Below are 22951 nucleotides of genomic sequence, written 5' to 3' on the forward strand. Positions count from 1 at the left end.
TCTGCATCACATTTGTGAAAAACAGCTTGCCAATACTCCCATTAATCCTATATCAAACATGAAGCATTATTTTCATGCAGAATTCATAAGTATATTCCTCAGTGACCAATTGGAATCCATCTATTATCATCCTCATTTTATGTCTGTCTATGAAAACTGCCAACTTTGTTGTTAAACAATATGATAAGAATCTATGGTTCAGAGGTGTATATAAATGGTGTTATAACTTCATTCTGCCTTGAATAACCAGGGCTTTTTCCACCTGTCTCACGGGGCCAAAGGTCGGCCCCATTCCCAATGCCAAATATGCACCATTTTTCCCAATCTGAAACAAAAAATTCCCAATCCAAACAAAAAATTCCCAACTGTAATCAGCTTTTTGATTATTCAAAGATTATATAAATTTTTACATATTAAGTTCAGTTCGCTAAGGAAATCACACAAAATGCTGGAAAAACCAACTTGTTTCTATTTTTAGTAATATGACCGTCTGCAACCCCTGCAAAAATTAAATGCATGATTTTGCCAAAAAATTGTATGATTTGTAAGTAAAAACCTCTCAAAATGCATAAATACACTAACATTTATTGAATAAAGTACACAAAACGTGTTTGACAGATAGTTCTTTAATCGTAACACCATTAAAATCAATTGTCACATATTTTCGCGACCCAGTTTTTCACTCGAACACATGCATTCTGTTTTTTTGAAAAATTCAGTTGTAACTGTGGTGGAAACTGTGTGTAAACAAAAGCTTAAACATGACAAATGAATAGTTACTGTATTTTATTTTTGCAATATAGTACATGTATCAGCAACTTAGAAAAAAATCCTGAAAAAATAAATTCTCAAAATGTCACTAGGGGATACCTTAAATGTGTAATTCATTTGAATGTCAACCAGTAAAACTTGAAACTAAAGTTTTAAACTAATATAATTAAATGTTAAAAACCCACTTGATTTGTCGATACATTTTCCCAATTTTGACAACTTACCGCGTAAAAAATTCCCAAATTGACCAGGGGTCTTTTTCCCAAAAGCTCTAGAAAAAGCCCTGATAACCTAAAACTGTGGACCACCAACCTAATTCCGAGGTTAAAACTGAATTTTGTGACCAGTCAAGGAATGCAACCCTGCCATTGGTCGATCTCAAGATAATACCTATATCACTGAAACAAACCAACAGGTTTGTGACTAGATTTCATGCCCTTTGCAAGAAACAGCCTTAAATGGCTTGATGTCATGAAATTTCTTCCACTAAACTTTTTTGATATGAGCATTCAGGACACTTTCAGCTATAAAATATTTAGTATATTTTTAGCTTTATTAACAAAAGGCATTTGTATGCCAAAACTTAGTTTTAGTACAGACTTGCCGTAAACAATATTTGATGTCTCTTTGCCAACTTCAAAAAATAACGATTCTGCCAAAATTAAACCTCCTACTTTTTGACCGACTTAGGATATTTTGCATACAAACGTATGATTCCCAGTCAGTGATAAACCCCAGCTTGTACCTAGACGGAGATGCTATCGGTCCTTATATTGTTAACCAATAATAAACCTGGGACACCACACAACATGTGCTTTGAGACTTTTCTTTCTGTATAGACAATTTAATGTTATTATACATGAAATAAAACCAGTTGACAGATCAATGACAACTTAAATGTACTGACAGTAAATTAAACACTTCAAAGCCCAGGCTCAGCCGTCAGATCCAACACACGCATAACACAATAATCAATACTGATTCGTCTCTTACCTCCTCAAGACAACAGATAAAAGCTTTTAAAAACCAGACACAATTATTTTCTTAACCATATTTGATTTTTCATTTAGTTACAATTTAACAATGGAGTTTCCTCTGTTGAAAATACTATGAACTGTTAATGTCTGCAACCTCTCAAGTAGATTCATGAATGTTTCAAGAACTGAAAATGGGAATATATCCAGTTTTTAACCTTATTCATTAACTGTACATGAACACATTTTAAACTTTATTCATGCACTGTTCATGAACAAATTCATAAAATGTGCTCATGACCAGTTCATGAACTGTATATCATATAAAGAAAAACCACGAGTATGCACTATATAACAGGCACATTTCTATTTTTGATACTGTATAATAACAGCTACCAGTATATATAATAATTATAATACCATAATATATATTTCTTCTTCATCATGGCTTTCCTAACTTCTCACCATAGATCAAAAGAATTAATTTTCTCTCAGATTTTTATTTTGTTCAGTTTTATTTTCACTAACTTTCACTTGTGTTAACATCAAACAAATTCTATACAATTTGTGTGCGCGTGTTTTCCTTAAAAATCTATTCATAAAACTGGAAAATTTATGCTTGTATGTACCAAACAGGAAGAAGGAAAATCAATTATTCTTTATTATTTTTATCATGATTTCTTCTCCTTTCATGTCATTTAATGTAACAATTAAGCCCAGACAGCTACGGACATATTAAGATATTCAACCTCAAAAAAGGACCTTGCTCCTTATAAAAACAAGAAGCTGCGTTCAATAAACGCTTGATGCCCCCGGTGGCATCCTTGTCGATACAAAGCAACCTAAGTCCAAAATGAGATCAAGTTCAAGGTCAAGGTCAAACTGAGGTCAGGTAATGTCTGAAGATGAGGAATGGTCACAGATTACATCTGTATTAGTATCAATTCATTCTTGTAAGGGGTATTGATGCTAGACGAAATGGTCCCATTTGGTTAACCAAGAGATGGCCCATATAAAGCAACCTAAGTCCAAAATGAGGTCAAGGTCAAACTGAGGTCAGGTGATGTCTGAAGATGAGGAATGGTCACAGGTTATATCTGCATTAGTATCAAGTCATTCTAGTAAGGGGTATTGATGCTAGACGAAACGGTCCCATTTGGTTAACCTCGTACGGACCGACGGATGAAGGAATGGACAGACAGGACAATCACTATATGCCTCCTGCATCAGTAGATGCCGGGGGCATAAAAATTTTTTCTTTCCACAGTTTGTGACATTAACACCTTGTGACAGTGACACTGTATAGTAAAGCTGAATGTTATAAGGATACCCGTGTACATACGGTATAACCTTCATATCATATTCCTCATATAAATGCTCCCCTCCCCCAACTGTTACCTCCCCTGAAGCAAATGATAAAACTTATCATTTAAAAGATAAATTTATAGCTATATTAGCTTAGAAATTTTTGTAACACACCATGCCCTACAACCACAGTTTGATTGCTAGGTCATACGTGTTTACACGTTTTCAAACCAAAATTTCTCTACTTGCAAAAGACTTTTCTACTTTTTGATTATGTTTTGTCTAAGCTTTGTTTTGTTATAGTTTCTTATACAATACACACTAAAATATTGAACCATGAGTTAAGGTTACAAAACGCAATCTTTAATGTTTACAAACATGATGTTTACAGAAACGAACTGTAGATGCTTATTCAAGGTGTGAGTAAATGGTATATGTATGTCTGAATTTGGACAAATTAACATACGAATAGGAAAATGGGAGGAGCTTGCTGTCTACATATCCAATGTACCAAACTGAAAACCATAATTAAGGATGGCTATGTATAACAGGTGTAACATACAGGTAGTTGTCTCCTCAGCGCTAAACTAATGTAACTCGTATATAGATAAAGAAGCAGACACAATTATATGCAATAAAATGGAAATAAAAAAACAGAACATCAACTGGCAAAAAATTTAATGCAGAAAAAGATGCTTTTAAAAGTGCTAATTAACAGTAATGATACATGTATCCAAATACAATACATGTACCATACAGAAATCGATGGTGAACTGGTAAAAAAAGTATCTAATGTATACAGAACTACAAACAGAACACGTGAACACTACTAAGCACTAGACTGTGTCAGTTACTGTAAGATCAATGGTGTGAGTCATAAAATTTCATCAACAAACTATTGCCATAGACTGTGTAACTATTCACGATGGTTTTATTTCCTCTAATATTTGCAACCAACGCAACTTATGAATTTAAAACAGACGGGAATGATAACCAGCATTATGCCCAATAACATTTCTACCAATTTGTTGCAAATAATTACCATTCGCCTATTAAACCGTGGAAATAAAAGTGGCACTAAATATACCCATCTACAGTATACTTCAAACTGATTATGCAATACATAAAACTAACTTCAGCCCACTCAAAATCATTATTACTACTTGTTTTGTGAACATTAATCATCTTATCTTTAAAACTTTTGGTAGATTGTGATCATTGTATAGTCATGATTGTTTTAATTATAACCACATATCCTGAGAGTTAGATCTGTTTATACCATCAGGTCATAATTTACCTGGATCGTTCGCAGAATTTTCGAGTGTACAGGCTAGTACAGACCCATTTTCCAAAGCGGTATGAATCTCATATTAGTTGATACCTCACCTCAGCACAGAACGTGTACATGTGGCATTGAAATAATGAAACACTTATCCAGTTGTTTTGTTTTGCACTCAGGTGACGATTTGTAAAACATTTTTGCCAAAGGTAGTCAATTTTATCCAATGACAAGTGTTACTGCCAAAATGTTTCCCTCCGCCAGTAGCTGAATTTTAAAAGTCTGAGCACTGCCCAGGGTTTTTTCTAGCTAATTTGGGAACATAGCCTATACCTCCAAAATTGGGAATTTTGACGCATAAATGTTCCAAATTGGGAAATATTTAGTCCCATAGGATATATTAAGGATGTGTTTAAGCACTTTCTCATACACTTGTTTCACATTGTATGACCTCTTTAACAAACTGTCTATAATTTGGTCAGTGTTTATGCAATTTTGATGAAATTTTTTTTCAGAATGTAGATTGGGAATTTTTGCACTCATTTTGGGAAAAAACCATACTTTTTGGCACTGGGAATATAGCCGAATAACGGCTAAAAAAAACAGCCGAAAAAAAACTCCTGCTGCCCAACATGTTCAAGCTTTCAAACAGACTAAAATGATACCCAGCATATGATAAAGCTTTCAACCAGACTAAAATTACAAAAACTAGGAAAAATTACAGAAACTAAACCTGTGCACGTCTCTTTATTATATACATGTACCATCTACATTCCTATGAAAAACAAGAGGACCATGATGGTCCTGAATCGCTTACCTGTCACCACATGACCCAGTTTTGAACTGAGTATGACATCGTTTTTCTATTATTTGACATAGTGACCTAGTTTTTGAGCTTATGTGACCCAGTTTTGAACATGACCTAGATATCATCAAGATGAACATTCAGACCAATTTTCGTACAGATCCCATGAAAAATATGGCCTCTAGACAGGATTTTCTATTATTTGACCTAATGACCTAGTTTTTGAAAGCATGTGACCTAGTTTTGAACTTGACCTAGATATCATCAAGGTGAACATCCTCACCAATTTTCATGAAGATCTCATGAAAAATATGGCCTCTAGAAAGGTCACAAGGTTTTTCTATTTTTATACCTGCTGACCTAGTTTTTGACAGCACGTGACCTAGTTTCAAACTTCACCTAGATATCAAGGTGAACATTCAGACCAATTTTCATGAAGATTAATTGAAAAATATGGCCTCTAGAGAGGTCAAAAGGTTTTTCTATTTTTAGACCTACTGACCTAGTTTTTGACCGCAGTTGACCCAGTTTCGAACTTGACCTAGACATCATCAAGATGAACATTCAGACCAACTTTCATACAGATCCCATGAAAAATATGGCCTCTAGAGAGATCACAAGTTTTCTTATTATTTAACCTACTGACAGTTTTTGACCGCACGTGACCCAGTCTTGAACTTGACCTAGATATCATCAAGGTGAACATTCAGACCAATTTTCATGAAGATCCATTGAAAAATATGGCCTCTAGAGAGGTCACAAGGTTTTTCTATTTTTAGACCTACTGACCTAGTTTTTGACCGCAGTTGAGCCAGTTTCGAACTTGACCTAGACATCATCAAGATAAACATTCAGACCAACTTTCATACAGATCCCATGAAAAACATGGCCTCTTGCGAGGTCACAAGATTTTTTTTATTTGACCTACTGACCTAGTTTTTGGAGGCATGTGACCCAGTTTCAAAACTTGACCTAGATATCATAAAGATGAACATTCTGACTAACTTTCATGAAGATCCATTGAAAAATATGGCCTCTAGAGAGGTCACAAGGTTTTTCTATTTTTAGACCCGCTGACCTTGTTTTGGATTGCACATGCAGTGTTCATTCTAGGATTTTTTTAAGTGGGGTCAAAGGGCCCCATGATGGCAAAAAATTGGGGACATTTGAAAAAAATAGGGGCCATGAAAGAAAAACTGATTTACATGAAAGGAAAGGCTGTATTCTTAACACTTTTCTTACATGGAGTTCAAGGTATTATTTTCGCGGTTCGTAAAACATAATTACAAAGAGAAAAGTGGACACTTCACAGGTCGCTCAACACGACAAAAATGAAACAAGTCATAATATTTTGACCGTTACCGAAACTTAACCACGGAAAGTCCGACAGCCATGAATGCGGATTTACTACGAAATTAATGTTTGTCGCCTGATTTTGGCTAAGCGGTTAGGCTATTGAGTGGTTTAGCGGTCTCGAACATGTCATCTTTCTTTGGAAATTTGTTTTCCATCGTCTGCTTTTTTTTAACGGTTATAGAAAAACGTAAAATTGGATTTCTTTTTACTCCGAATCCAGGGGTCCTGAAATATTTTCAGAGTCTACTTGTCCATGGACAAGTTGGGCCCACAAATCCACTTGTCCGTACCTAAGAAGAACTTGTCCGTACTTTTTAGTTAAAAAAGGAAAGGATCAGCATTATCATTACTAAATAAACAAATAATACAAACATACACTTCTGTTGACTTCTATTTTGACTTATATAAAGTTTTTATGTTATGACTAGAACCATCTGTTTGAAAATATGTTACGACTAGCAAGCTAAGTGACTAGAACATCCACTTGAAAATATGTTATGACTAGCAAGTTTAGTGAGTAGAGAATAATTACAAACACTTGAACACATGCCCATTGACAAAAATAATCTCAGTATGCCTAGAATTTCTACCCTGGTCCCATAACATTCACTGAATACTGCACTGGTCTTTCAGGGGTCCTGAAATAAGCTGTCCGAGTTGTTGAATGTCAAAACAATCGACTCGAAAAATTAAGCCACAAATTTTGGCTACTAAACTTTTTTACATAGCGCCAACCTAGCTAATCGATTTTCTGAAAATCAAAAATGAAAGTAGATAACGGGAATCCCAAGACTGGCACTCATTTTCAACTTCACGGTATAATTTTCCAATAATGATCATTAAATGCAGTAAACCAGTCCACGTGTCTATAAATGGCTGCATACATTTTTGTTTTGATAATTTAAGGGTCATAAATGATCACAAACAGATTAGATAGTGCCTTTAGGCATGCGGAAATCACAGATGACGCCGATTAGTTTCGTTTTCATAAAATGTTTACCACGGAAATTTTACTTATCCCCGGACAAGCCAGCTTCTAAAAACTGCTTGTCCGGACCGAGGAATCCACGAATCGGACAACTCGGACAGCTTATTTCAGGACCCCTGGAATCGCGACTGTTTTTTTTTTGTCCGCCATTGCATAGCAACATTGAAAGCTGTATGTTGTTAGGCGACCGGAGACTGGCTACTATTTTAACATCGACCAATGAAAATGCGCGTTACGTCATCGGAAGAGTCGTATTCGATTCACAACTTCTGGAAGTCGGCTCATTGTAAATGGACTGTTTTCTGAAAAAGTGTGCGCCCAACGGGCGCTATAGGGCAAACTTTTATGCGCCAATACAGTAAATTACGCGCCTATGGCCCCATGGCGCGGCCTGAAATGAACACTGCACATGACCTAGATATCATCAAGATGAACATTCAGACCAACTTTCATAAAGATCCCATGAAAAATGGGACCTCTAGAGTGGTCACAAGCAAAAGTTTACGCACGGACGACAGACGCTGCGCAATCACAAAAACTCACCTTGTCACTTTGTGACATGTGAGCTACTTTTCCAAAGTCTACGGCTGAACCTGTCTTAATTACCACCTTATCAAAACGTCATAGTCTGCTTTAAACAGCCAGTCCGCTTACTTCTTAAACTGACTTGAGCCACGCCATGAGAAAACCAACATAGTGACTTTGCGACCAGCATGGATCCGCATCCGCGCAGTCTGGTCAGGATCCATGCTGTTCACTAACAGTTTCTCTAATTGCAATAGACTTTGAAAGCGAACAGCATGGATCCTGACCAGACTGCGTGGATGTGCAGGCTGGTCTGGATCCATGCTGGTCGCAAAGCCACTATGTTGGTTTTCTCATGGTGCAGCTTACTTTTTCTTTTAGTATCGACTTGTCTGTTGCAGCCATCTACCTTCTGCAGTCACATTCTGACACCTGCTAGACTGGCTACTAAATACAGGTTTGACTGTAGCTGTTTAGCAGCTGCAATCAAGCTAATGAAGTACCATTCTGATCTGTTTAATTTGCAATAAAACTAAATAAACAAACAGAAAAACTCCTGTATCTTCTACTCCATTGCCTGCAGCATGATAAAAAAAAACATCAATGAGAAAATTCAAACAGGGTTTGTTGAAGAGAACATCAATAAAACCTGAAAAAAGAGGGTGCCATTGGTAACAGTAAGTCTAAAGTTATGAAACTCACTAGGTAAGTAGGTTACAGTGTAAGAATCCATTTTTTCACCAGATTAACCAAACTATGGTTTTTGAGTTTTTTTTTCCTTTATAACCCTTACACTCTGGGATACAAAGACAGACCCAAGTCAGTCCTCAAAAACACCAAGAAGGAACGTTTAAAGTGGGTCTTCTACTTTTTAACTTTTATTTGTAGAAAAAACAAACAAGGCAGTTGCCTAGGTGTGCCTCAGGGAACAAGAAGCTACAACAATCTCTTGTAAGTGAATGTTGGGCTTAAAGCTTAAGTCCTTTGGTAAGATGTAGGGACAGCAGTCAATATTAGAAACAGTTAAAGGCTCATACTGCCTTTGTTTATAATGTGACTGCCACCTACATATTATAATGATAAGGAACAATGATCTCTAAGTAGATTTAGAAATTTTGTCTCTGGTCTGATTGCCAGATACAAAGTCAGCATCATTTCAATTGATCTGCTGCAAGTCATGTGACATTTATAGCTCAATCAACCAATCAGTCAATGCAATGCCTTCTCCCACACATTTTCAAGCATAAAGGAGCCAATATCATTTACTTTAATTGCTAGTAACATGAAAAATACATACATTACTTTAACTTCAAAGAAGCTAACTTTGATCTGTTTTAAGCCCCTTAGGACATAATTAAGTACTGAGACTTCTATATTATTAATTAATAAAATATCAATTGCTAGTTGCCATTTAAAGCATCGTAAGATGTAACATGATCTAACAGATAAGGCACCCGCCTTAGAAACAGGAAGTTGAAGGTCTGAATCAAATTGACAGCCATTACCGAAACTTGCAGAGAACATCTTTATTACTAGTAAGGCCATACATACCCAGAATCACTGATTAAATTAACTGACAATTATATATAACTGAAAAGTGTTGAAAACCAGCCTTAAACCCAACAAAACAAACAAACAAATTTTTAATCGGAAAAGTATGTCAAGATACACCAAGTTGACATGTTTAAAGTAAACACAAACATTTTAAGGTTAAGCAAGTCAAGCATTTCACCTTGTAGGAGTCTGCCTACATACATTTTTAGATTAACTCCAGTTAAAATACTGTCAATAAAGCTGATAGCTTAGGGCAAACCATTTTTTATCATCTTTAAATTCCTCATTATTTACACAGGTAAATTATGTGGTATATTTACAATAGAAAACAAGAGCATTGCAATGCGTAGCAATTTAAGCCCGAAGATATGACCTTTGACCCAAGTGTGACCTTGACCTTGAAGGACGGACTGACGGACACCGGCGTCGTAACATTGCACGTCCCTTTGGGCGTATAAAAAGGAAACATCGTAAAAAATAGCAAACACTGTTCTAACGAGGGATGCCACTGCATTTTCAATGATTAAGTGTAATTTACATAATTATGTTTTGTGTACTCTATTAGTGTACTATTAGCAAGCAGTGCAATTGTTGGTTAGAGTGTTGGCCACTCAACCTCGGGGTCATGGGTATGAGTCCCACTGGGGTCACAGCCACACAAAACTGTGAGTGAGGACTGGTGTCTTCATATGTAAAATACACTTAATCATTGAAAATGTAGTGGCATCCCTTGCAGACTTCCATTAGAGTACAATGAAGGACCTTAGTAACCTAGCTGTTTTTCAGAGAACTAAAGAACTAAAAAAAAAAGTACCAAAATTCTGCGGATGCATATCACCGGCTTACCCTACATTTTTTTATCGGCCTTGATATGCATGGATCAGTCAAAGAAATCATAATGATCAAAGAAAAGATAATAAGATTTAACCTCATTTCATCTTTCTGTTATTACAATGTACTCAAATTTCAAATTTTATAAAATACATCTTACACCTGAAGGTACGTATATTGAATAAATGAGAAAAAACAAACTAGACCTACATTGTGTTTAAACTAAATTGCAAAAGTATGTCACAAAAATGAAAATCTAAAAACCAAGACCGATTATATAAATTGCATGGCTGACACCTATCAAATTTTATTGTGTTGAATACAAAAATGTTAACAAAATACTGAACAATATCTGTAGAGAACTGAAGCATTACAGTATCACAATAAAAACAACTATTTAAATATAAGTTTTCAGCTCATGATTATCATTAAAAAGATAAAAGAGATAATTTTAACAAAACAGAATTTTCCGACAGGCTTTGAATATTTGTTTTAATATTGAAAAAATTGTAAACTAGTTAGTAACTTAAAATTTGTCTCAAATGACTTGATAATGTTATCACTGGCAGTTGTAATTTGCCATAAAAACAAAAAGTTAAATCTTGTGTGACATATAAAGTAAAAATATTTTAGTAATGAAACCATAAATACTAGTTTTTGACACAAATGTAAATCTTACTGACTCTGAAAGTAATAAAGATTTGCAATGGAATACTTTTACTTAAGCACACAGCATCCTAACTTTATGACGAAGCTGTCAACATAAGATAAAGATAAAAGATATACTTTTCATGTCTATTAATTACATGCTTTTTCTCCATCATTCATTTTCCCCATCTGTCTGTTCATGGCATATTGTTCATTACATGTAATCAATACAGATCTATCTGACACAGAAGACATGGAAAAAAAAGTTTAAAGCCCAGGGCCTTCAATTCAGGGGTAACTAGAGCTGCTTTTGAGAAAACTGCATGTCTCCCACAACTGCCTAATCATCTGAATAGTAGTGTATAAGTCAACTGCCTTAAGAATCGTCTGACATGATAGGCTTGGGGCATAAATGACCCCATAATCTATTCTACATGATTATAGTATAATAGTCATTTATGCCAACGACCTGAGCAATTTTCTGTAAATTCAAGGGCCATGAATTCCTAAGTGCCTGTGCCGATTTGGCTAGTTATCGAACTTGGCCGAGGACTTATGGTCAAACATAACATTTTATTCAAGTTTGGTGATGATTGGATGAGAAATGTTTGACTTAAAATGTGGACAAGATTTGTGACAGACACACACACGGACACACAGACAGGAGTAAATCAATATGTCTCCCACACCACTGTGTGGAGGACTCGCACACCACTGCATGGTGGGAGACATAACAAATCCTTATATCACATGTAAAAGACTACAAGCCCTGTCCACATGGGTCATATTTGTTTAAGACATTGCACAAGTTTGAAAGAACAAGAAAAAGCTTACGGATCTAGGACATCTTTCGTTCCACCCACTACTCTTTATACCTTTAGCCTGCTGGCGACAAGTGATTCTGCCTTTGCGACCAGTGCAGACCAAGATCAGCTTGCACATCCGTGCAGACTGATCATGGTCAGCACTGTTCGCTATTCTATCATTAAATTTTCAGTAAACACCCTTTCGAATAATAAATGGTATTGCCCAAACTGAATGATAGACCAGTCCATTTTAGAAATATAGCAGACTAAAGGTTAAAAACTTTGTGGAGGAAGGCATCCATATTGGTAACTAATTTGTGACATGAACGATTAATCACCTTACAACTTTTTTCAATTATGCACTTTCATATATCTCAGTACAGAAGTGAGTGAAAATGGTCACTCATCATGTATTAGACCCTTCTGAATCATCATGTAGTACTTAAAACACAGTCTTATGACCCACACAATTAACACTATGTCATATGATCTTTGGGATGGATTACTGATAAATTTCAAGAAAAACATCATGTATGGCTGTAACTGTGTTTGTCAAAAGGACGTGTCTTGCCATCCTGTAACTGGACGTCTAGCCTGCGTTCTAGCCGTCTGGTAACCAGATGCCTAGCATATATTATATTCTGTTGTTTTTTTTCTAGGCGTCTGGTAATCAATTCGTTTATGAATAGTGTACTGAATTAATTAAATTATCATTTTTGTTTGCATAAAACAGCAATATTTACCTGTAACTAAAAGCTAGGCAGTAAAAAAAACTTAACTAATATTGATAGTTTAATAACTATTTCAAAGAGTAAAAACTGAAGTGTGACAAATTCTATAATGGTGAAACAGATAAAAGTTTGAAATTGAAACAAAAAAATAAGTTCCCAAATTCAGCAAAGTGAATTAATTAATGTTTTAACATAATTGACACTTCATTTATACAACTTTAATAAATATTCATAGATATAGCACATGCTTTTTGAATGAATTTCAATACTATATTTTGTTGAAAGGAATGTTGAAAATGGTTAAAGACATTTTAAATGTTCTCAAAACGAAACATTTCATCTTTGTCATCATCTTAGAATCTTATCTTTGTCAGTATATGACCTTGGCATATCTACAGCACAACAACGACAGAATGGTGACAGTTACTTCATCTATAATCAGCAGCATTTTTAGTTTTTACATATTGATCAGATGTACGAGGGCTGTTCAAAAATAATGTAGACTTTTGCTGTCAAATGTCGCATATTGTGTAAATAGCAATGTGAAATATATCGTTGTAATTCGCAATCTTTCTGTAATTTGGTCATATATTTATTGTAACATTTTTGCTGATGGGCGAAGCATGTTGAACAGTTTTATAACCATAGCTATGCATAACCGGTGCAGTCGCTTTTTGATCTGTAGCAATTTTATTGCAATCGCTAATGTTCACACTAATAGTAAACTTGTTTGCTCAAAAATATGTCAAAGTGCAGCAACATGACAGGGCGGCAAGCACCTAGAGTATGGCGTCATTCCGACGTTGGAGGCGGAAGAAAACAACGTTTAAACTAAGTGAGTATTACTGTTTATAATGTATGTAATTTAGTTTAATGTAATGTCGTCATCCACTCGCATAGATAAGACAGTTGCTTAGTTATGGAGAAATTTTGGCGAACAGCAACTTAAATTCATAAACTAATGAAGCAGACGCCAAAACAATGTTCATTCATCTGTGTCTTTATCGTCAAGTGGTACAAACGATTCTCAAATGGTCCAGAATTGCTTAAAGACAGTGAATATGGAGGGAGAAAACGGAAGATCTGCGAATGGATGTTAAGTCAATGTATGATGCCATAGTTAAAGACCAAGTACTTGCGTTGAGTTCCTTGTCCGAGATGCGTGGCATAAGCGTACATACATTATTAGTATTCTAACCAAACAACTTAGTATGACTTAAGTATTACTCATGGACATTTATAAAAGAAACTAACAAATATGAATTAATGCAATCTCAATGAATGAAATCATCACAATGAAGGCACGACGTCGTTAACGTCATTGAAATATGATCGCCGTGCGCCGGCTCCGTTTAATTAAGTGACTGTTTTCGAAGAGGTGTAACTCCTGATTGCATGGTCATATAATCACGTCAAATTTTCAGTGCAGTTAGTAGAATGATTGCAAATCATGATAGTATATTTCTTGTTGAAAGTTGTTCTGCTTCATTTAAGTATATAAAAGCTAGAGAAAAAGTCTATGTTATTTTTGAAGAGCCCTCGTAGTTTAGCAACTTCATTTTTTATGTAAACGTCCTAGCAACACAATTCTTTCATTGAAAAATACCTAATTCATGATTAAATTGCTTATACCTTGAAAACCATTAGAGTACAGGCTAGCTGTCCAGTGACCGGATGGCTAGAACACATATTAGGTGTCCGGTTACCAGACAGCTAGATGCTTCCTTGTCTAAAATCTCATGGACACCGTCACATTCTTCAACGTGCTGCCCAAATACTTGGGCCATGTTATATGTACAAAAGTAGGTGCATAAATCAAATGCAATATGAAGAATTCCTCGGTATTAATTAAAAGCAGAAAGGTCTTATAGTATATAAGTATATATTAGTCTAATAGTACAGTAGTTCCAGTTAAAGATACAAGTAAAATAAGTTGTCTCAATAAATTATGTCCGTGCTTGCCAATTTAACTGTATGAATCTACTATGATCACAAGGTGTGAAAGCTGCATAGCTGCCAACTTTTCCCACACTCTATCAATCAAAATTTGCATATAGTTCAAAATTCATATATAAAATTGAGAAAAAATATACAATGTCGCGCATGACTGAGCATTGAATACACAACATTTTGACAGGTGAAAACAAAAATAACCGGTGTTGGAATTTCTACCTAAACTTACCGTGAAAGGCAACTGGATTGGCTCGGAATCATCCAAAAACCTTACGGTTGTATGAAATTCCTGCTGCAAATCACCTTTACTCCGACTTTTCCGAAACAGAGTCATAATTATCCTCGAAAACTAGCACCGCTAATATGACGCTTAGATCAAACGTTTTCTGACTAGCCGCTCAAGGGAAGTTTTGATCACATGACTTCCTGAAAAGTTCAAGGTCAATCAGCAGGTGTCCCGCACTTAAATTAGGGAAATTTGACCCTGAATGAACAAGCAAACAGTCTCTTATTTCAGTTATTATGTTCAATTACCGTACATAAAATTGCTACACTTTAACTTTGATTGAATTAATTATGTAAATTATTAAATTATTGAACTTCCGTGTTGCCTCGTTTTGAAAAGTAGGACGGCACGCGAGGATTAGGTGACACTTTCGTTTTGAAGGTCGTAAATGAAAGTGAAAGTAGAACCAAAACGGCAAAAGGATGATCATTATTGTTATGGGAGTTAGTGGCTGCGGAAAGTACGAGCATTTTTAAATTCTTTGTTTAATTTTACATGTCTTCTTGATTTGCTATTCAACTACTTATATCTGTCCCAAACAATCTTATTTTTGACCTAGGTTAATGTTTTTTTTAATTTTTATTTTCAGGACTACCATTGGGTCAAGGCTGGCCAAAAAAGTGAGTCCTTTTCCAAAAAGTTGCCTTTTTTGTCATATTTTATCGCGGAACAATTTTTTACGCTTTTTTCCTTGTAGATTTGTGTTATGGATAAACCAAGCAAAACCCATGTATGTCGATCCCCAAGGGGCTAAAACTTGATCTAAAAGTTCACCATTTGATTTGTTCACAGCATGAGTGTAACAAACTGCAGCAAAAGTGAAGCATGTGGAGCTATCACTTGAATGTTTAATAATTTCATTGTGGATGATGATAATATGTATAGGACAAAAGTTATGCAGTCTACCAGATTACACCCCATTGAACAATTTCTACAGAATGAATTACATTGTCGCCTTCAGGGTGTAAACTAGGAGTATATATAAGGCAATGATGTTGGACACTGCAACAACGGTCTATACTCTATGTGGCATTTCAATGCTTAATTGTATGAAAGGGCGGATGGAACTTAAACACTGACTGACACTGCAACATTCTCAGGTCCATTCTTATAGATGAGTAGTCATGGTATCTCAAGTCTCATTTATATATTCTAGCATAAAACTGCCATTCTTGTCATTTTTCAGGGGTGTTTTAACAGGAGACAAAACGTGTTAACAGGGAGATTCTCGCGCTCACATGCTGTTAAAACACCTTTTTATATATGCACATTCCATGGCAAAACGTAAATGTATTACAGCCCCAAGTATCAACAGATATATGGTGAAAAGGCATCAAAATCAAACTAACATTCTAAGGAAAAAGAGGCATAATTCATGAAACATTTGTGCCAGAGTTATGGACCTTGTGTCTTATGTTGAGGACCATGATGTGGAAGAACTATTTTAAGTTTGAGTCAAATACATCAAAGGCATACGCTAGTCTCTGTATTTGAGATTGGCGAAATTTTTCCCAATGATTGAATTTCTTCAAACTTTGGATATTGAAGAAAATCGTATAAGGAACAAAGATATGCAATAAAAGTCATCGGTCACAAGTATTGAAAAAGTTACCTGCCCTTGAAAACAGCATTTTTTTGGGAAATTTAAGTAATTACAAATATTATAGGGAAAGTGCATCAAAATTGCATACGCCTTTAAATGACAGCTATGCATACTTGCATGCAAAACTTTAACGAAGGTGTGAGGATGATGCTGACTCCAGGGTGGGTACAATAGCTCGGACTATCTTTGAATAGTGGAGCTAATAAAAATGCTTTTAGTGCTGGTTTTTGACATTTGATGGTCTTAGTATATAGCAGCTTTAGGCAAGAACAAGAGTGCCAGAATGTCACAATATACGCCCGTCACAGCAAATTTCTTTACAGTAGCACCTGTATTTGCAAATGGAATTTTAATTTTATGGTAGTAATTATTGTAATTCTTTTGTTTTTCTAAATCCACATAAAAACTCCTTACCAGGTAGAGATAATTTAAAAAAACACCCAAAATTTGAAAGTAGCATCTATGTTGTACCACAGAAAAGTGGTCTCGGTTTTTCCCTACAGTCAATTATAAAAAAGTTACAATATAAGTTATTTATAGTAACAAATAAGGGAAGTTAATCTTAAAAAAAAAAAAAAAAAATCCCCCCAAAAAAATTGTAAGTCCACACAAAAATCCTTACCAGGTAGAGACAGGTCAAAATACACCTCAGAATTGGATGTAACATGCATGTTGTACTACAGAAAAGTGGTCTCGATTTTTTCCTACGACTAGTAATGAAAAAGTTACAATACAAGCTATTTATAGTAACAACAAAGGGAAGTAATTCTAAAGAAGGGACCTGCGCATGACACTTCGTCTCATGATGGTGTACAATTATGCCAAATTACATCAAAATCCCTCCATGCATGAAGAAGAAATGCTTCGGACAAAGTCATTCTTGTATCTGACCTTTGGCCTCTAAGTGTGACCTTGACCTTAGACCTAGGGACCTGGTTCTTGTGCAAGACACTCCATCTCGTGGTGGTGAACATTTGTGCCAAGTTATATCAAAATCCCTCCATGCATGAAGAAGAAATGCTCCGGACAAAGTTTTCATTCATGTATCCTTTGACCTCTAAGTGCGACCTTGACCTTAGACCTAGGGACCTGGTTTGTGCGCATGACACTCCATCTCATGATGGTGAACAACTGTGCCAAGTTTCATCAAAATCCCTCCATGCATGAAGAAGATTTGCTCTGGACAAAGTCATTCTTGAATTTGACATTTGACCTCAAAGTGTGACATTGACCTTAGACCTAGGGACCTGGTTCTTGCGCATGACACTCCGTCTCATGATGGTGAACAACTGTGCCAAGATTCATCAAAATCCCTCCATGCATGAAGAAGATAATCCTCCGGACAAAGTCTGTGGACGCCGCCCGGATGCCAGGGGCGTTCCCATAATACGTCCCATTTTTCAAACGGGCGTATAAAAATTGAGAGCTGTAAAAAGGGCTTATTTTAAATCCTTTTAAATGATACTGTTCCCCAGCAGCAGGGACATGATGAAAGGGGTCCAGCGCATGGATGGATTCTGTTTAAATGAAACTAAAATACTTAAACTGAATCTACCCAGATTTAAACCCAATCCACCCCTTTGTATGTGATTGCTCAGAGAGGGTGTTGAAGAAAAAGAAGAATGCCGTAAAAATAAGAAGGATCCCCGACATCTAACAAAACTAGAGCTATCACTAAAGGTGATGAATGTACCCCTCCGCATGCACTGACACAGTACATTGCAATTTGACGCACACAAGATTGCATAATTATGTTGACTGTATGTATATAGACTGTATGTATACAGTATAGTAACAAAAAACAAAGTCCCATAACTATGCAGAATATTTATCTAAAAGAACGTAACATGCACTTTGCACAACTAGGGTTGGTACTGATCACTTGTGTGAAGTTTCATCAAATTGTGTGCAAGGGTTCGTGGTTTATGCGCGCACAAGATTGCATATGCAGACTGTATGTACACAGTATGTTAACAAGAAACAAAGTCCCATAACTCTGCAATTTTTGTTGTTGAAAGAACCTAACATGCCCCATGCACAACTACTGTTGTTACTGATCACTTGTGTGAAGTTTCATTAAATTGTGTCAAGGGGATGAGGAGAGATGGTGCGCACGAGATTGTGTCTATGTATATAGTATAGTAACAAAAAACAAAGTCTCGTAACTCTGCAAATTTTTTTTCTGAAAGAACCTAACATGCCCATGCACAACTACTGTTGTTACTGATCACTTGTGTGAAGTTTCATTAAATTGTGTCAAGGGGATGAGGAGAGATGGTGCGCACAAGATTATGTATATAGTATAGTAACAAAAAACAAAGTCCCGTAACTCTGCAATTTTTTTTTCTGAAAGAACCTAACATGCCCCATGCACAACTACTGTTGTTGCTGATCACTTGTGTGAAGTTTTATTAAACTGTGTCAAGAGGATGAGGAGAGATGGTGCGCACAAGATTGTGTCTACGGACAGACAGACAGACAGACAACCTGAAATCAGTATACCCCTCTTACAACTTTGTTGTTGGGGGGGGGAGGTACAATTACAATTTTGCTAATTTCTGGCCAAATCTGACAAGATACAACAAATTCTATTTAATGCATGATACAATAAAACAAATTATGTAAGCTTATGAGCTATTTTCTGATAACTTTTTTTTTCAATTGTAAGGGAATCAGTTGAAAAGAGGAAGACCTGACTGTTCTGAAGTATCTCACAATTACATTTTTTAGCTCGACTTTTGAAGAAAAAGTAGAGCTATTGCACTCGCCCCAGCGTCAGTCAAATGTCTCTGTTACTAGCAAAGCTATTGACTTGAAACTTAAAATGGTTATTTACTATATCAAAGTAAGTCTACATCAGGAGAAACAATCCCCAGAAGTCTGATTTGACTTTTGACAGAGTTATGCCCCTTTTTAACTTAGAATTTTTTGGTTCATAAAGTTTTTGATAAAGTCAAATATCTCTGTTACTATCAAAACTTAAAATAGTTATTTACTATCAAAGTCTACACCAGGAGAAACAATCTCCATAACTCTGATTTGAATTTTGACAGAGTTAAGTCCCTTTTTAACTTAGAATTTTTTGGTTAAAGTTAATTTAAGTTGTTTTATCAAGTTACGTACAGCTGTTGTTATATTTTACAGCTCGGATGGCAGTTTGCTGATGCTGATGAATTCCATTCTGAAGAGAACAAGATTAAAATGTCTGCTGGCCAGCCATTGACAGATCAGGTATAATACTGTTCAAGAAATTCATTTTTTTTCCCATTAAAGAGGAATTTGATTTTTTTCTTCAAATGACAATCCAACGACTTTTGATGTTCTTTGTAGGTGTTATTTTTTATGGGCTTTAAATAGTTGGGTGCACTGTCATTAGACTGCTCTTGTTTTATTTTGCATGTTAAGATATGCATGCAATTAATCATGCAGTCTGATTTCTTAAGGCTCTTTTTCTTTTTCAGATAAGTTTGTGTTAATAAAATAATGTGTTTAAAAGCTCATAATGATTGTTATCAACACATTTCCATGGATATGAATAACTTGTATTTATTAACGTCCGTGGTATTCCTTCTTTCATCTGATCAAGATTTCATACATAAGGTAATGGGATTTGCACAATTTTGTTTAAGGTGTGCAATGGTTATGAAGATCTTTATATTTACACAATAAGGAAGTGTTAATACTTGTTGCAAAGTCATGCAAAAAGAAGCATGGATGTTGAAACTGCTAATTTTCTTTATTCAGGATAGGTTGCCTTGGTTACAGTCAATCCACAACTTTGTAAGAAGGTAAAACATAAATAAATTTCATATGTATACCATGGTATAGTATTTAGGCAATTTTCCCAGCTAGCATTTTATACTGGCCCCTATTGCTTTGACAGTGCACAAAGCTATTACCTCATGTGACACCGTACATTTTTATGCCACTGAAGGTGGGCATATTAAAATCACACTGTCTGTCTGTCCGTGCGTGCGTCTGGTTAATTCTTGTCCGAGCTGTAACTCTTCCATCCATAAAAGGATTTTGAAATAACTTGGCATAAATGTTCCCCATAATGAGAAGACATGTCATGCACAAAGCCTAGACCACTGGCTCCAAGGTCAAGGTCACACTTAGAGGTCAAAGGTTAACATGGTCTGTTTCTTGTCCGGTCCATAACTCTGCCATCCATGAAGGGATTTTGAAACAACTTTAAATAAATGTTATCCATAATGAGATGACATGTCATGCGCAAGACCCAGACACCTAGCTCCAAGGTCAAGGTCACATTTATAAGTCAAAGGTTAACAGGGTATGTTTCGTGTCCGGTCCATAACTCTGCCATTCATTAAGGGATTTTGAAATTACTTGGCATAAATGTTCCTCATAATGAGATGACGTGTCATGAGCAAGATCCAGACCCCTAGCTCCAAGGTCAAGGTCACACTTAGAGGTCAAAGGTTAACATGGTCTGTTTCTTGTCCGGTCCATAACTCTGCCATTGATGAAGGGATTTTGAAATTACTTGGCATAATTGTTCCCTATAATCAGATGAGGTGTCATGCGCAAGACCCAGACCCCTAGCTCCAAGGTCAAGATCACACTTAGAAGTCAAAGGTGTTTCTTGTCTGGTCCATAACTCTGCCATTTATCAAGGGATTTGGAAATAATTTGACACAAATGTTGACCATATTGAGATGCGTCACGCTTATTACTGAGGCCCCTTAGGTCAAGGTCAAGGTCACAAAATGATATGTGATTTTTTGCGCATACAACTGTGGCATTCTTGGGCCTGCTTTGGGGGCATTTGTCACCAATAGTGACAGCTCTTGTTTGTACATGTATCTACATTGTTGTTGAATGTTTCTGGTGTCCTCATTTCTTTTTCAAATCTATTTTCTTTAACCTTTTAAAGTTTAGCCTGCTGTCGGCAAGTGATACTGCCTTTTTGCAACCAGTGCAGGCTGATCATGGTCTGCACTGTTCGCTATTCAGTTAGTAAATTTTCAGTAAACACCCCTTCGAATAATTACTGGTACTTACCAAATCGAATGATGGGCCAGTCCATTTTAGAAATTTAGCATGGTAAAGGTTAAAGATACTGGACCTGTAATCACAGTTCGCAAATTAATGTGTTCACCGAATGAGAAGTAATTTGTACATCAAGCAACATCTAAGTCCAAACTTTGCCATATTGTCTAATGAGAATACACAATCACACAGAAGCTGTTGAGTGTCATTACAGTTCAACTAAATTAAACCCACCTTGTTTTCAATCTAAAATGCCCTTTTTTCTATGACTTTTGTGATAGTTTGTTCAATGCTTCCTGGAAGTTACAAAACTGAGTTTGCAGACCAGTCTATTACTCCAGCATCTGATTGGTTATTTCTTAACATAAAATTTGAAATTGACCAATGGCAAGGTTACATTCTCAGACTGGTCTCAAAATTGAGATTTTTTATCACAAAGGCCAAAAGTTCAACTCTTTTCTTTGCTTATACAAATTATGTGGGAGAGAATCTATTCAAACAAATCTGTCAGCAGAATGGTTCTACACTTTCTGAATTATATCTGAATATTCTGATTATATTTTCAGGTTATCTCAGAATAATCAGTCTGGTGTGGTCACATGCTCAGCTTTGAAGAAAGTTTACAGAAATGTTCTGAGAAATGGCTACAGTCCCTTGCTACATTCTGAAATTGAACATGTAACTGAAAAACCAGATATGGAAACTGCCAAAGAGCATAATGAGCATCAGAAGGACTCAGAATTGTATAATACACAGGAAGTAGATATTGTGTTTATTCATTTGACTGGTTCTAGAGATGTTCTTGAAACTCGATTGGTCAATAGACTTGGCCATTTTATGCCAGCAAAATTGTTACAGTCGCAGTTGGACACACTAGAGAACTTGGACAAACAGGAGAAAGGGTTTAATATAGACATTGATAACACTGAAGAGAATATAACAAAAGAAATCATTGGTAAAATAGGTGTTTGACCATTTTTACCATTTAGATCAGATTTTGACATGGTATTTTTGGTATAATCGGTTACAGTTTAAATGCTGAGGCTCAAGTAGTATTTATTCTAGTCATGTGTGTGTCCAACTTGAGCAGTGCAAAGCTTAAACTCAAGACATTTTGTTTTGATTTAATGTCTTTTTTTGGCAAGGATTTACAATGAATATAAATATATTGGTCAATTATGCATGTGTTAACTGTTATTATAAACAATATTGTTCTTCCTTGGTGTTTCGTAAGAAATCTATCCCAGAGAGGACATAGAAACCAATACATATAACAAGTGTAGTGACAGCAGAAAAACATAAATCATATCATGTCAGTTCTTTGAATAAAACATGATGCCAATTAAATAGAATACGCAAACAGAACACATTTACCCTCCATGACGGCCTTGCATTTCCCATTGTGAGATCATTGTGATGCTGACCTTGACCTACTGACCCCCAAACAATGGGGTCATCTACTGACCACGGGCAAACATTCTATGAAGTTTGAAGGAAGTAGACCAAAGTGTTTTTTTTTTTAC

General features: G+C 35.8%; 3 protein-coding genes across 8 annotated transcripts in view; 1 reads left to right on the forward strand and 2 right to left on the reverse strand.

Moving 5' to 3' along the window:
* LOC128558937 (FERM domain-containing protein 5-like) overlaps positions 1 to 14998 on the reverse strand; it is a 121475-nt gene extending 106477 nt beyond the window's left edge. For all 6 annotated transcript variants that reach the window (XM_053549325.1, XM_053549327.1, XM_053549324.1 and 3 more), the window contains exon 1: positions 14756 to 14998. In XM_053549325.1, coding sequence (XP_053405300.1) covers positions 14756 to 14860 — 105 coding nt within the window. In that variant the 5' untranslated portion in view covers positions 14861 to 14998. The remainder of the gene's footprint in view (positions 1 to 14755) is intronic.
* The window catches only part of LOC128558941 (titin homolog), a 164643-nt gene that overhangs the window by 25501 nt on the left and 116191 nt on the right, over positions 1 to 22951 (reverse strand). The window lies entirely within an intron of this gene.
* Positions 15062 to 22609, forward strand: LOC128558942 (probable gluconokinase). The gene is made up of 5 exons (XM_053549336.1): positions 15062 to 15272; positions 15402 to 15432; positions 19560 to 19646; positions 20160 to 20203; positions 21995 to 22609. The coding sequence occupies exons 1-5, from the start codon at positions 15235 to 15237 to the stop codon at positions 22398 to 22400; spliced, it is 606 nt and encodes a 201-aa protein (XP_053405311.1). The 5' UTR covers positions 15062 to 15234; the 3' UTR covers positions 22401 to 22609.

The sequence above is a fragment of the Mercenaria mercenaria genome, chromosome 8, assembly GCF_021730395.1.
Source record: "Mercenaria mercenaria strain notata chromosome 8, MADL_Memer_1, whole genome shotgun sequence".
Classification (NCBI taxonomy): domain Eukaryota; kingdom Metazoa; phylum Mollusca; class Bivalvia; order Venerida; family Veneridae; genus Mercenaria; species Mercenaria mercenaria.